The 15,565-nt window shown below is 34.2% G+C and overlaps 1 protein-coding gene across 1 annotated transcript in view; it reads left to right on the forward strand.

Moving 5' to 3' along the window:
- The first annotated feature begins 1,654 nt into the window (after positions 1–1,654).
- Positions 1,655–15,565, forward strand: part of USP47 (ubiquitin specific peptidase 47) — a 45,193-nt gene continuing 31,282 nt past the window's right edge. Inside the window, exons 1-8 of the mRNA XM_085317238.1 lie at positions 1,655–1,711; positions 4,722–4,925; positions 5,880–5,993; positions 6,817–6,955; positions 9,043–9,139; positions 9,831–9,976; positions 10,830–10,909; positions 11,752–11,901. Of these exons, the coding sequence (XP_085173364.1) occupies positions 1,655–1,711; positions 4,722–4,925; positions 5,880–5,993; positions 6,817–6,955; positions 9,043–9,139; positions 9,831–9,976; positions 10,830–10,909; positions 11,752–11,901 (987 nt within the window). The remainder of the gene's footprint in view (positions 1,712–4,721; positions 4,926–5,879; positions 5,994–6,816; positions 6,956–9,042; positions 9,140–9,830; positions 9,977–10,829; positions 10,910–11,751; positions 11,902–15,565) is intronic.

A 15,565-nucleotide genomic window follows, 5' to 3' on the forward strand; every position in this document is an offset into this window, starting at 1 on the left:
ATGATTCATTAAATGAAGTATGGAAAATCAAGTTGTACCATGCAGAACTTATTTAGCATGAAATAACTTGAAAATTCTCTAGCAGTCCTTTACTGGGAAATAAGAATGCTCTTATGCTTGCTTCTCAGCTCTTGATAAAAGTAGTGACTTGCAGATAATTCTTTCCAGTTCTGTTGATGCCTGGATCATTCCCTCCCCTCCCACCTGCTGCTGCATGCACCAGTTGAAAAACAGCACACCTGAAAACTACACACACCCTGTGTTTACCAGACTTAATTTGTCTGCCTCCAGGAAGCGGAAATTTGTGCCAATGTAAGGGTCCTTTGGACCTTGCCCAGTAGAAGGAAAGTTGGGAGACTTGAGTCTTTAGAACAAGATGATATGCTGATGGTTTTCATAATTTTAGAATTGCTGATTTTTAATATTATACTTCATGGACTTTGCTTATTAACCTTTAAGTCAATTAGCAAGATGTAGATAACTGTCAGTTGAGAGCAGGTGAACACAATAGCAGCAGAACATTTGAAGTGTTGTCTTAATTTCTAAAACCTATATCAAGTCTGAAATTACCAGCTGGTGTGTAAAGAAAACAATTACTAGACACAATTACAAATCTTAAATTACCAGAACTTCAAGCCTAGAACTTAGAACTTTATTTCTTCTCTGTGTGCAAGGAATTAAAGCTGTCCTCACCTGTTTTCCTGCTCACAGAAATTAAATGGAGTGGTCTAATTGTGGCTATTTTTGTAGCTCATTTGGTGGGGCAAATGGGCCACACTGATAAAAGTTGCATCAGTAGTTTATATGTTGCAGTGTTCTTGACTGCTGTAAAGCATGCAGTTCAGAGTGAAGATGCAAAATAATGTAATTTTCTTTCCAATTGTATTCTTCATTTTCTCCTTTTCTTCTTTCTGGAAAAATAAGAATTTTGAAGTTTCCGATTCAGAAAACAGTTTATTTGATGTTTGTCTATAGTTGGCCAACAGCTTTGTACAGATAACATTTATTGTTGCATGTTTGATAGTACAACAGAAAAGCTAAGACAGACTCTTTGTAAAGTTTTGCAAATAATGAAAGTCAGTAACCTCATGGCTTTATTACCTTAAGCTGAGTATTTCAAAATGGGATGATACTGAAACAAGAATAGCTCTGAAATGAATGAACGATTTCATATGAAATTAGCTAATTCATTTATGTTATGTTAACTGAATTAGAGTTATGTGCTAATCTTGTACTTGAGCCATTTGAGGTAAAAATGTTTAAAAATGTTTACCTTCATCTGAAGGGCTTTTTAATATAATGAAGGAATTTATTAGTATGACTTTATTTCCTGAATTGTTGTTTACATGTTTTTATTCCACTCCTTTTTTAACTTTATTAAATATTGTCTGTAGTATATCACAACTTATTAACGTTTTGTGTAGCATTGCTCCTAGACTTGAGTAACTTGATGTTAAAAATTGCACTGAACTCTMTATTAATAGAGAACTTTTATAATTATGGTCTTTGGAGGCTGTTTCCTTAAAGTTATTCTGTGCATGGTAGATTAGAATTCAGTAATAAGTCTACTTAAACTGTAAAACTTTTTGCAAAAAAATAATTTTACTACTTTAAAGAATTCATTTGTTAATTTTGTTTTTATATACTATAGGATATGTTTTGGAGTTGCAGACAAAGTATCTTTGCTGAAATGAAGAAGAAATTTTCACAGGTAGACAGATGAAATCAACTTTTATAAAATGATAAGCAAGATATATGGTAACAGCATGGTGCTGTAGCTTTTGGTAATTCTTAACATGAGCATGAGCTATTGAATTTTTGTGCATGTTCTTGAATACAAAGATTATGTGTATATTAGATGCAGTTCTAACAGCAGAAGCTTCAAAGAACTATGCATTCATGTGCTTTTATGTTAGTATGGGTTTTTCTGGCCCTCTGAAGTTTTCCATCAGAAAAATAGAAGTTTATTTCTCTCATAGTATATCTGGTTGTATAATGATTAAAATGTTTGGTATTTGCTATACAGATTCAATTTTCCAATGGTCTGAATCTGTCAAAATAATTTAGAGGTCTGTCACTTGCTAGCATTGCCTTTTACACTGCAGTTATAGTGAAGTAGTCCCAAAGAAGACATCTGTGGCAGTCTGATTCACAAAGTAGGTGTGAATGCTTGTTATGAATAAACGTGTTGGTCTTGGGTTATTTTTGCTTCATGTATTCATTATGAATAACTTGAAGCACTGACAGCGTAAGTGATGGCTCAGTATCTTTTGCYGTACTAACCTTGAATTAAACCGGTTCAGTTTGTCAGAATTACATCTGTGAACAAGGAAGAGAGGATTTGTCTGGCATGGAACATGCAGCTACCTAACCAGCAAATCTTCTGTAATCTTCTGTAATTTGTTTTCTTAATGTTACTGTTTTATCCCTGTGGTTTTCCATCTTTCACCTACTTCTAATATCTTTCAAACTATTTTCAGTAGCAACTCCAATATTAGTCACAGCTGATTCACTATCAAAAGTGGTAGAGAAAGTGTGAGCAGGAGAAATTGTATTTATGGTTGCTTTCTGCAAAGAGTGAAGCTGTGGCATTGGTTATTTAAAGGCAGTAGGACAAGAAGGAATTAAGTCCCAGATTGAGAACTTCTATTCCTGACATGCTTATATACATTAGCAGTCCTAGTTGCAAGACCTGTCCAAAATTACTCTGGGAATCATTAAAACTGAATTAGTTAATTTATACTGTTGTAGGTAAAACTATAGTAGTACCAAATACCTCTAACCTCTCTGCATAGTTCTAGAGAGGAAGATGGGTTTAGACCCAGAATAAGAATCTACTGTTTCCAGGGAAWCTAAGTCATGTATATAGGTTAGTCTTAAGAGTTTGTTATGTTTTAGCTGCTATTTCTCCAGAGGAATCAAGAATGTGAGCTACTGAACTAGGACACAACTTCGTCTTCTTCTTTCTAATTACACAACAGAAGAGACAAACTGCTTGTTCTTTGGCTGGAAAAAGCTGAAGAATCAAGCTGTGCTGGAAAATGTAAAGACTAAAACCCGTGAGAAGTTTTAGCTGCTGAAATTTAATTTCAGTTTACTCAAGTACTGCACTGTATGTTTCTGTGGGTGCTGTGGGTAACAGTGAAGATATGACATGTCAGAGTTGCTTGAAATCCTGAATTTTATTTTCTTCTTAATGCATGGTTAATGTACCAGTCCTAGTTCTAGCTGTCTTCTAGGAATGTAGTTTTTAAGTCTGACTTTCTCCAATGAAGATTAGCATATGAAGTATTAAAGATTTACTCTTTCCAGAAATGGTACACTGCATCTTTTTAGGCATGCAGCTGATGACCTGTGTTGAAATTCAGTACATTTGATAAACTTAGAGAAGCTGGGCTTTAGAGTCTTAAGAAAATTCATAGTCTAAAGTGAACTAAAGTAACACTGATTGTGGGAGGCAGTTGTATTTGCCCCTCTGTCACTTTTTTCTTCTGGTGATGCTGGGAATAGGCAGTGCAATCCCTTTAATGTTTTGTGTTTGAGTTACCGAAAGATTATCAGCTAATCTTGAAATTTTGGAAAATGGGATGCAGGATCTTCTAAAATGTTTCTCTTTCTTAAAAGATTTGCTGATGTAAGACCTCTCCTAAGGGATGGTTGACAATTTTAGCAGGAACATAGCTCTTGCTATTTGCTAATATTATCTACTGAAAATGGTGGCACATCATGGGTCTGTTTGCCTTTGAAGAGTATATGCTTTTCAGCCATAGACTGAGATTTTGGTGTTCTCATAGGCTTTACTAATGTTTTCTGTATGTTACAAATTGAAAAGGCTGACTCCTTGGGGACTAACTAGTCCTTTTACCCACCTCATGCTTTCTTTGTGTGACCTGTTTTTAAATATTAGTTATTCCTTATTGTTCTAGAACTCAAAAGCCTTTTGAGAGAATTGGTTGATTATGTTTCAGTAGACCTTTGACTTCCCAAATGTCATTATCTTGGCTTATCTGGGTCTGTATAATTTTATCTCCACTTCACTTATTGCCCTTTTCATTCAAAATTATTAATTTTCTRATTTCAGGTTTATTGAAGTTGCTGTTTTAAATTTTTTTGTAGTTCTCAAAATATGACAAAATATAGTAGCCACTTGGGCAGTGTAGACTGCTCCTGTGACTCATCCAGCAGTGGATTTGGTAAAATAAAGTTGATGGTGACTTGATTCAAAAAGGCCTTTTTTACTTTAATGATTGCCTTCCAAGATTATTGGAAGTTTGCAGATCCTTTATTTTGCATTTCATGGAGTCACAAAAGGCATATTTCTACCTGAACAGCCTTTATGCCCATGCTAAAGGAAGATATGAGCTTGAAGTGATAATTTGGAAGTTTGTTCCTGCTTTGAAGCAGTGCAGTTTTTGTTTTAATAAATTTCATGGCTGATATTCTGTGCAACCTGAGCACTTATTTCTCTATACACTGACCCATACATCCAAATTCCTTATTCTTTGAAAAAGAATTGTACTTCTATGTAGATTTCCCGGCACTGGAAGTGCCTTTATTTTTGAAAGCAAGCATAACAAATCTATTTTCAGGCTTGTTAGATTGTAAAAGTATACCACCTGTCTTTGTAGTAAAATTTTGTTGTCATTCCCCCACCCCCCTCCAAGTAAACTCTAAGATGTTCATAGTTTTATTCACTAAATTGTTGTCTGCTGTCATTTCAGATAGAAAGTGCTGCTGAGGAGCCCAGAGTGCTGTGTATAGTGCAAGATACCACAAATTCCAAGACAGTGAATGAACGTATTACCTTAAACCTGCCAGCTTCTACACCACTTAAAAGGCTGTTTGAAGATGTGGCTTCAAAAGTGGGCTATGTGAATGGAACTTTTGATTTAGTGTGGGGAAATGGAGATAACGTAACTGATATGGTATGCCAAAAGTGTGCTCCCACCCCCCTTTTAAAAAAAAAAGTTCCTGTTGAGAGCAAATGTTCAAATCTTAATGTTATAGAACAGCACTATTAATAGCACGTACTGCTGTTAAATTTTCTTACTTAATTCTTGTAAAAAACTGTAATAGGTACACTAGACCAGTCTAACACTGCTGTGTTGACTTGCTAAATTTATTTTATATAGCATTTTACTCTCAACTCTCTTAATTCATATACCTATTTAATATTGAGCAAAAGAAATTGTGATCATTCAGATGTCATTCAAGTTTCACTTTTCAGTATTTATTTTTAATAATATCTATGGTAATTAACCTCCTTTATCAGTTTCCTGTGGTCTTTTTTTGAGAAACATTTTCTTCTCAACAGAAACATGGTATGTAGTGACTTTGCTAGTTTCTTTTTATGCTTGAATTTATAATACAAAATAATTATGACTAAGATATTACTGTGCTTTATTGTAAATCAAGGTTGGATTAAGTTACGTGATTCCTATGGATTCCTGTAGAAAGCTTCATAAAACTGCTTAAAAATAAATAGACGTTATAGAACTTGAAACAGACACTTATTTCAAGTCATGTTTATGCTTGAGCAGCTTCATTTCTTCTTCTATAAAAAGGTGTATGCAAGCTATATAGGACACTTGATCATTTGGCTTTCTGCCAAAAACTTGTAGACCAGTGTTTTATCTCCTGAATAGCCTGACCAGTTTCTAGGTGTTAAACTGTGCTTTAATACTAAGTTTACTCCATCTTTTAAACTGTTCCCAAGTTTTTCATTATTAATGATAAGTATGTTTTGTATATACTGGATAATTATTGTTAACTTTTACTTATTGTAGTTTTCCAGAAGTTATTTGAAGCAGTATAATTGGACAGAATCTGTAATTGCACATAAATTTGATTTTAAAAGGTGTTTAATTTTCTTTTAACAGACTCCAATAGAGCAGAACAGTGACAAAAGTATTCTTGATGCTGGTTTTGAGTCAGGGAAGAAGAACTTTCTGCATTTGACAGACAGAGATGGCGAACAGCCTCGTATAATGTCGGTAAGTAAAATCTTTGCTGAATTATGTAAGTTATTGCAGAGAAAGGGGGTTAAGATGTATTTCTGAAGTATTGCTCTTGTTATAAAGTCTAAACGTGAAATGAAATTGGGTTATACGTTTCGTATAGTCCTTCTCAGGAGCCTTCTGATCAGATCTCTTTAGACTAGTATTTTAAACTTTCTTGTCTCTCCTGAGTAAGAGTACCCTTACCTTSATGAGTAATTGTTTACTGTCAGTTTTTATTAGTTTGTCAAATTTTTATATAATGCTTTACTACAAGTAGTTTCCTATGATTATGTAATTAACTAATCTTGTTTAGAGACAAGTCTTAACAATAGAAGTTTTGTCATATACTTAATCCTTTTCCTCTGGTTGTTTGAAAATAATGCTACGCTGCTCTGACAGAGTTTTCAGTAAGGACAGTCTTGTATTGACAGCAGAGTTACCTGCTGCTAATTTTACTTTTTCCTTTTTTTACCCTTAAAGTGCAAAAAGATCAGTAAGTGTTAGTAAGAAGAGATACTAAACTGATCTTGCAGACTTGTCTATTGTATGCATTACAGCACTGTATTTGATTATACAGTAGTATATTACTGCTTCTCTAAGGGACATTTACTTCCACTAATGAAAAGAATGCATTTTCAGGGGGTTGAGGATTTTTAGAGCAGAATTGAAGTTACCTATGCAACTGTAAACCTGCTCTTTCCTAAACTTTTGGTGTGTGATACACTAACAAAAGGATTTTTTCATCTTTGAGAAAGATGGTTTGGTAAAGAATGTGTTGCTTATTTTTTGCATAAAATAAGTATATTTATGTTTTTAGGAGGAGTCAGGTGCAGCAGATGACAGCACACAAGACAGATTTATAGGGCCTCTTCCAAGAGAAGGCTCTGTTGGTTGTACTAATGATTACGTCAGTCAAAACTACTCTTATTCTTCAGTCCTGAGCAAATCAGAGACAGGTATAATTTTCTCTCCTGTAAAGGCAATGCTATTTTGTAATTGTTTCAGCATGTTTTCAAACAGTGTCATTTTCAGGTTTTTTGAAAGAAGTTGCAATGTATTAAAAAAAAATACTAATACATTTTTTCATCACATTTTCTAGGATCTTCTCATGTCATTTGGAAGCAGATGATCTGTATCACACTTTTTTTCTTGCTTGTAGCAAAGCAGTGCAAAGTTTTAATGTCAGGGAACCTCCTTTTCTTTTCTGTAATAATCTGCTGCCATGTTGAGTGGTCACCGTTGTATTAGCCCAAAAATTCTCATACCAATATCTGTGTGTTCACTGAGAGCTTAGTAAGTACTTAAAACACTTTTAAAGAGAGGCTGTTTCCAAATCTTTGCACTCGGGTGTTACTCAAATCTTCCTTCTGTAATCCCCACTTCCAGTTTCTCTGCTTGCATTGCGATTCCCCAAGAGATTTTATCCCTCTGCTGCCTGACTTCCCACTGGCAAGCTGAGACTCCCTCAGGAAAGGGGAGTGAATCTCTGCCAGGGCAAATCTCACTAGGTTGGGCGCCCTTTTTTTGTGCAGAGGAAGAGAGAAGACGACAATCTCTGCCTAACCACACAGCGTTTTCTGACACCTTTTGCAGTCTGGGTTTACTTCTGGTCCCTTTACTGGCTCAAAGGAAATGTTACGGAATAAGTGGCTGTCAGAAGGAAGAGATTTTGCTGAGGGCAGGAGGAGGGAAAACAAGCTGACTGGAATTGTCCTCAAGCTTTTTATTGTTGTCTCTCTCGCTCTCTGCCAAAATGCCATCCAGCTGTGCCTAAAGATGGACAGCTGCTTAGTTCTGGGATTGTAACATCACAAGTATGAAGTACTTAGTTGGGACTGTTGTCCGTGTCAAGTTTCATACTCTCCTGTGTTCTGATTTTATCCTTTACCTGTATTCTCTACCACCACTCACTCGGGTTTTTAGCAGTGTTCTTTTTAATTCTTTCGTGTGCATTTATTCAGCTATTATCGGAGTCCTACAATATACATAATGGAAAAAATGTTTTTGCTCTGCACTTACACATATGCTGTGATGTGCCCATAAAGTTATAACTCAGTAGTAAGACCACTAGCTGATATTAATGTTTTGAGCAGGCACAAAGAAAATACTCCTATTAGGCCAATTCGTGTTTGTTCATGATCTTTCTTTTGACAATTTAGTATATTTATTTGCTACATACCTAAATACAAATGTGACAAGAGAAGCTGTATAGATTGGAGTTAAAAGTCTTCTAATTTAGTCTCTTCATAGAAAATCTTTGTGTTTTACAAGGAGTAGCTGCCTTTTATTACCAATATAGAGTTGAGATGTTTTTAATATTTAGTTTTGAGAGCTTCAAAGTGTGAATGGGCATGTTTAATTTCTTTATTGCACTGTGCTTCCGCATAAGCTGCTTGCTTTTCAATGATTAATATTACACATTTTGGAGACAACTCAAAATGATAGTAAGATTAATATAAGTAAATAATTTATTTCATCAGCTAATAAAAATGTGATGCTGAATTGATCTGTCTTTGTTATTATGGGAAAAGATTTTGAGATACACGTCTCTCAAAATGCATGGTCACACTAGAGATTTTTGATTTGTAGTTCTGAGATGATGGTACAAACCAATACAGATAAAAATTATATTTAAATTAGAGTATTTCTTAGCTGACATCTAGGCAATAAACTAGAATACAAAATTTTTTAAAAATAAATTCTGGACTCTTCAGTAAAATATGTTAAAACTATTATAGTGTTGCTTATGTCTTGATTGAGTGGTTGACGTAAAATATTGGTTATTATTGTGAAACAATTGGTAATCATTAAAATAACTTCATGAAATTCAAGGCAATTGTATGTGTAACATGTAAACTATGATGTTTTACTGCTCTTCAAAGTGAGCAATTATAGTGCAAAACCATTTTTAATGACAACAGCTGGATGCAGTTATTGAGTAAACAAGGTCATGGAATTGTTTTTCTAGTCAAATATATTTTAATTCTCAAAGTAATTTCCTATCTTTTACAGTATTTCAATCTCGTTCTTCTTGTATTTATAGGCTATGTGGGGCTAGTAAATCAAGCAATGACTTGCTACTTGAATAGCCTTTTACAAACACTTTTTATGACTCCAGAATTTCGAAATGCGTTATACAAGTGAGTATGTATGATTAAAACTTGTTCTTAAATTCTTAATTAAAAAAAAAAAATCTGTATTACATCTGTCCGAGTATGTATTGGTAGAAGAGCTGTATGAATTTCTCATATCAAAACTTTCTTCTTTGTGTATTGAAATGTATCTGAACTTAAGTAGCAATCTTTAATTCCAAAGTGGATAGAGTGGTATGGATAAGAGATGAAGGATAGATTGCAGGAAAATGATTGGAGAAAATTGCCTATGGAAAAAGTTCATTTCTTTTAAGACTTGAAGGCAAGCTGGATAGGCTACTGTAAATTATACCTGCTTAAAAACATCACATTTTACCAGAGTTTTCAGGTATGTTACTGGTGTGTGGTGTGGCAGATCTTTTAAAGAATTTGTCCGGTCTTGAAAGCATTAAACCTGAAATGGAGTTTGATGCTAACTGCAGTTCATGTCTGTATATGTGTAGAGAATGGTTTCCGAATTATTTTATTGATATTTTAGATTGATACACTTGAGTGTGTTTAGTTCACTACAAATATGAAAATAAACTTTAAGAATTATTTTAACTTTCTCCAAGATACTTTCAGTTAACCTCTGATATCTAGCAAACCCCTTGAAATGTAATAAATGCTGATTTAAATGCCTTTTTGAATATTACTTTCAAAGCATTTTTAATTGTCAAATATCTTATGTTTCAAATAGATGGGAATTTGAAGAATCTGAAGAGGATCCAGTGACGAGCATCCCCTACCAGCTTCAAAGACTATTTGTTTTACTGCAGACCAGCAAAAAACGAGCAATTGAAACAACAGATGTTACACGGAGTTTTGGATGGGATAGTAGTGAAGGTAATATGAAGCTATTAAGCTTATGTGATTTTTATCTTTCATCATCAGTTGCCTGTTAGAGGCTTAAACTGCTGTTGATAGAAAAATACCTGAATTATTAAAAAGAATTATTATAATCCACCTCAATGGAAACAAAATAGCTTAAATGGATGCTTCATTTCTAAGAAGTGAATTCTGTAAGTTTTAGGCCATTAAATTAAAAACAGTACTTTTTTAATTTAGGTGTCATTATGATTATTAATTATTTTGAAGAAGTAGCTCTTTTTAAGAAATTTGCATCTCTTCAGAAGTACAGATGTCAAATGCACATTCCACTTAGGGAATTCTCCATATTACTTTCTACTTAAAATCAAACTTTGCATTTGTTTTTTGACACTTCTACAGTACAGTTTTTCCCCATAACCTGCTGATTTCTCCTCTTCCTATCCCCTGTGGAGTACTTAAGTGATGATAAGGAATTGGGTTTCAGTGTCCTTACACTGACATGGAAATAAACTTGAATTTTGGAGAAATAGCACACAGTGGGAAACAAGTTAAGGCCAGCTTATTTTATAATTTAGAACATTAGTATTTCCATACTATTTCCATATTTATTCATGCTTTTATACAGAATTATCATTTGTGCGCATACATTGTGAGCAAGTTGGCTACTCATTGTTCTAACTTAATTTGAGAGGTAACTGCTTGTGGAATGGAATACTGGCCCAGTTGTGTACAATATACTGAATAGTATTTTAGGAACGGATTTGAAAACAAATGTGTAGCTTTTTAAGAAGCATTTTTAGACTACAGGTAATATTGCAGTTAATTTACTTTTCTTGTTTTGATTAAGATTAATTTCAATTCCTAACAGCATGGCAACAGCATGATGTGCAAGAGCTTTGTAGAGTCATGTTTGATGCTTTGGAGCAGAAATGGAAACAAACAGAGCAGGTAATTGTATCAGGGGGGTATTTTGAGGGGGTATATTTGGTGCATGTGGGTGGTGGTGATTGTGAAAAATGTTAACTGAATTTTAAGTATCAGATTACTGGAAGTCTGTAGTAGTTATAATTCGTTTCTTTCTCGAGGCACTATTTAGGCTACTCTCATGTAAGATTTTTCTGAGAGTAGTGCTTATGTTTTCATTCCCTGATTGAAAGTAAAATATTCTGAAGTCTGGATCCTTAGTCTTTGAATTGCAGAAAGCGAGTGTGTAGCTCCTTCTGTGGGGATTTCCTCACTGCCAGTATTTTTCAGGCTGCATTTTTTTAGGCTGTGGACTCTTTCAAGAGTGGCTCAAGCCCCTCCTAATGTAGGAGAAGGATGGGTATCTATTCATAACACATTATGTTCTGATGATTGGCCAAGCTGTGGGCCAGTTTTCAGGTTTGTAGAGGGAGAAATACCTCTTCTGTTTTTCTTTAGCTAGCCTTCTATGCACAGAAGAGGACTCCAATATCAGTTAACCTATTAATGATACTTGCAAAATTGTGCTTGTTTTCAACATGATCTGTGATTTTGGTAGTTTTATAATCTCTCTTAGAACTTTAGTGTGAGGTATACAGTGAAGCTGATGTAACATGGTTGCGTGTACTTGCAGAAGCTGGCTTGATTTGCAGGGGATGGGGCTGGGAAAAAGAGGAGAAACAGGAAGAAATAAATGCCCTTTTGGGAAGGTACATTCTAAATGTGTATCTGTGCAACTAAAATTTAATAAAAAAGGCATTTTCTTGTAAAACTAAAGAGAAGTAYGTTTTGTTTGTTTCAAGCTGTGTTGAACACTTCTGTTTCAGGCCGATCTTATAAATCAGCTATATCAAGGCAAACTGAAAGACTATGTAAGATGTCTAGAATGTGGCTACGAAGGCTGGAGAATCGACACTTACCTGGATATTCCTTTGGTCATCCGGCCATATGGCTCCAACCAGGCATTTGCTAGCGTGGTGTGTACTATTATGCTGACTAATAGTGCATCCATACACACATAGAATACATAATGCGACAGTGGTATAATTTGTTACATGGTAAGTATCATCCTAGATACTCCATCTTGGGGTGTTCGTCTTTGTGCAGTGAACCAGCTAGCAAGTTCTAGAAGATTTTTTTTTGCTTTTTTTGGTTTTTTTGTCTTGTTTTTTTCTTTCACCCTTCAATGAGTCCTACTGGTGCATGTATAAGGGGAGGGAAAATGCAGCTTTATTGCCCTAGGGCTGCAGTCATCAATTATTTTCTTCCTTAAAAAAAATCTCAGGAATTTACCCGAGATATTTTTGTGAGATCACTGAGTTTTATTTTGGCTGTTTTCTTTATTGGCACATCTGCAAAATTTTCTGAGCATTGTTGAAAATGTTAGTGAAAGAACAGAACATTAACTTGGAATCTTTAGTTTATTTGCCATGTTGTTGTTGTACTTTTTGAAGTTCATTTCTTAAATACCATATGCTTTTAACAAGCAAGTTATAATAATGGTAACACAAAATCCTGTTGTGCATCCATATTCTTGATTGCTTTTGCTCCAGTATTACTGATGTTGGCAAGCACATACATTTGTTAGTAAATTTGTGAAAGCTTATTTCTTTCTTTTTCCCAAAAAGAAGTCATTACAAACTGTAAAATTCCACTATTGTGGCTTAAAAATATCTATAATGTGGATGAAGTTATGAGAAAGAATGAGAATACATCAAGCAGTTTATTGTTTAAAATAATCACATGTTGGGTAATTGGCTTACCAGGATTATTTATTGTATATAAAGTATTTGTGCCTTTTGTGTTTAGTACATTGGCACTATTTTTTAAAGCGCTAATAGTCTGTCATTCTTAACGATAATTTTGTTAAGAATTATCAAATTAGATTAAACTGTAATCTAGCTTCAGAGTACTTCATGCTTTAAATCTTTAAATGCCAATTTTGAGGAGTAGTAAAGATATGAGGGATATTGAGCTCTCACGAGAAAGATTTATATTTGTAAAATCCTTTGAAATTTTTTTAACATTGCATTGAAATTTTTTAGTATTCATCCAACTAATTGAAGCTGTATTTTGAGCTGCAATTCCAGTTAGAGATTGGTGTCTTATGTAACTGGCTTCTCTTTTCACCTTTAAAACTCATTTCTAAAAATATTCACTAAAACAAGATTTTTTCATTGTAATTTTTATTCAGTGACCAAAGACTTTTTTGATCTATTAAAGAAAATTGAAAACTTTATTCATTTCATAGTTGCATTCTGCATTTAACAATGCATCATACATGTGTCTCAAATTGAAATTATTTGATAGGGAAGAAGTCTGTAGCAGAATGATAYAAAGAAACCTGAATATCTGTATATTTGTAAAAACACAGGAACAATTAAGAACAGATTACTTAACATTTGATATTTGTCCTGTAAATCAGCATTTACTGGGTTTACTATATTGTAAGGAAAACAGTTTAAAAAATTTTTTTTGTTACACTGAGTGTGTTACATGGTTGCAGTTTGTATTGATGCTTCAATTTTTGAGCTATTTTTAATACTTACTCTGATTATATTCAGTTGATTCTCCTCCCTACATTTGTCTTATCTATAGCAGATTTTATTTTTAGTTTTGTAGTCTTCAACAGTGGGGAGATATGGAGGATACTTGCTTTTGGAGAAGGGAAAAATCGCCTGTTTCTAAATGGAATTCTCTGAAGGTAGTATCCTCCATTGATCCATAGATGGTGATTTAGTAGGTGTAGGTGGAAGGGTATGAGTGAAAGATCAAAATCTTGACACATGCGCTAATAGGGCTTATAGAAGGGAATGTAAAACTTTTTAGACCTTGCTAGTCAGCTCCTGAGGGAACTTGCAGCAGGCGACACAACCCAAGATAGGGGATCTAAGGAGGATACTACCTTCAAAGAACTCTAGTTAGAGGTAAGTTATTTTCCATTACTTTCTAAAAAGAGAGAATGGATATACAAACTTTAAGTAAGGTTAATCTATAGAATGCCAAGTAAAGTTTATTATCCCACTGTTCGACATTGTGTACTACCAAAAAAGTAGATACCTGAAACATTGCATTTATACATACATATATATATTGTTTTTTAAATACATGGGAACATTGAAGAACTTTTGAGAAGAATAATGTTTTATTTCCTTTATTTCCTAATATAAAGTAATTCTAAAATTATTCAGTATGTTTCTAAGATTTATGTTTTGAATCTTAATTTTTTTTTGATTTCCTCCCCAACCTCCCCCCCCCACAACACAGACATACCAAAGTTCATGTTATGTAGTGTAGCTTTAACCTCATTAGGGCATCACTGGGGCACTGGGATCTTGTCAGTATGTTTCTCAAATCATATAAGTACTTCTTCAGTGACTAACTGCTCTGTTCAAGGACATGGTTTAAAAACCATTAAACACAATGTGTCAGGCCCTTTTTGAGGCTGGTAGAGTTACAAACCTAAAAACTTTTAACTTAGCTTAGGTGGGTAAACAGGAACAGCAGTTCACAGTAAGTTTTGTAAATAGTATTATCTTTTGTGTAAATGCCTGAATTTGACAGCAGTAAAGGTTTTCTTTATGGTCTTAAAAGCAAAGCTAGGCTGGTAATAATACACTTTCATTTTTAGTTGAGTGTATTCTTTGGGCATGTAGATTAGCAAAGGGAGAGGGGGATAACTGAAAAACCAGATGAATTTTGAAAGTCTGAGATGGACGTCTATGAACAGTCTAGCCCAAGTTCTATTTATTATATGGCTTTTCGTAAAGATTCTACTGCACCTGTTCACAGGTTTTAAATAAATACTTGCAATAAGATACCTGTCAAGCAACTGGCTGTGTCATAATGCGTTTTTGTGGAGAAAAGTGTGTCCTAAGTGCCTTTCACTAGCAAGGCAATTCATTTGGCCTTCTCATTATGGCTTTTGAGTATGCTAAGAACTGTAAGTCTCATGATCAGAAAATTAAGAACTGGGGATACTCAGAAGTTGGCTGTACAAGGCCCTGAGCAACTTACTCTAAGCTGAACCTGSTTTGAGCTGGGAGTGGGATCAGATGACCTCCAGAAGCTCCTTCCGCCCTGTTCTTTGATTCTGTTAACTGTAAAAAGTTGGAATGACTTTTTTTCATAGTAACCTATTACTTGATCTTTCATGGTATATTTTCATGGTAAAGTTGGAAATGCTTATGTGATATAAAACTGCATAATAGTTACTTCTTCAGAGACAAACTTTTTTCCAGAGGAACAGTTGTGCAAAAAAGGGTCATGTGATTAAAATGTGTTGGGTAGAAAATGTATCACTGGTTTCATGAGTGAACTAGGAGTAATTAGAGTAGAAAATGAAGTGCATTAGAATATCAATTGCATTATAGTCGTAATCAGTAAAATTTACTTTGATATAAAGATTACATAGGAAATCTGAAAAAATTTAAAGGAGTAGACAAAAAGAACAGCAATATAGTACTCATACAAAGGTTGAAAGATACCTGAATATTTATATAGCTCAAAATAATGAATTTCTTAAGATAATTACTGATGTTTTTCAAAGCACAGCTCTATTGGTGGTAAGCAATGAAATCACTAAGCATAATGCGTTGTATCTCATGATACTTCATTCAGTTTTTGGGGGACTCTATGAAC

This window comes from Rhea americana, unplaced genomic scaffold, assembly GCF_003343005.1.
Source record: "Rhea americana isolate MKP2758 unplaced genomic scaffold, rheAme1 scaffold_49, whole genome shotgun sequence".
Lineage (NCBI taxonomy): Eukaryota > Metazoa > Chordata > Aves > Rheiformes > Rheidae > Rhea > Rhea americana.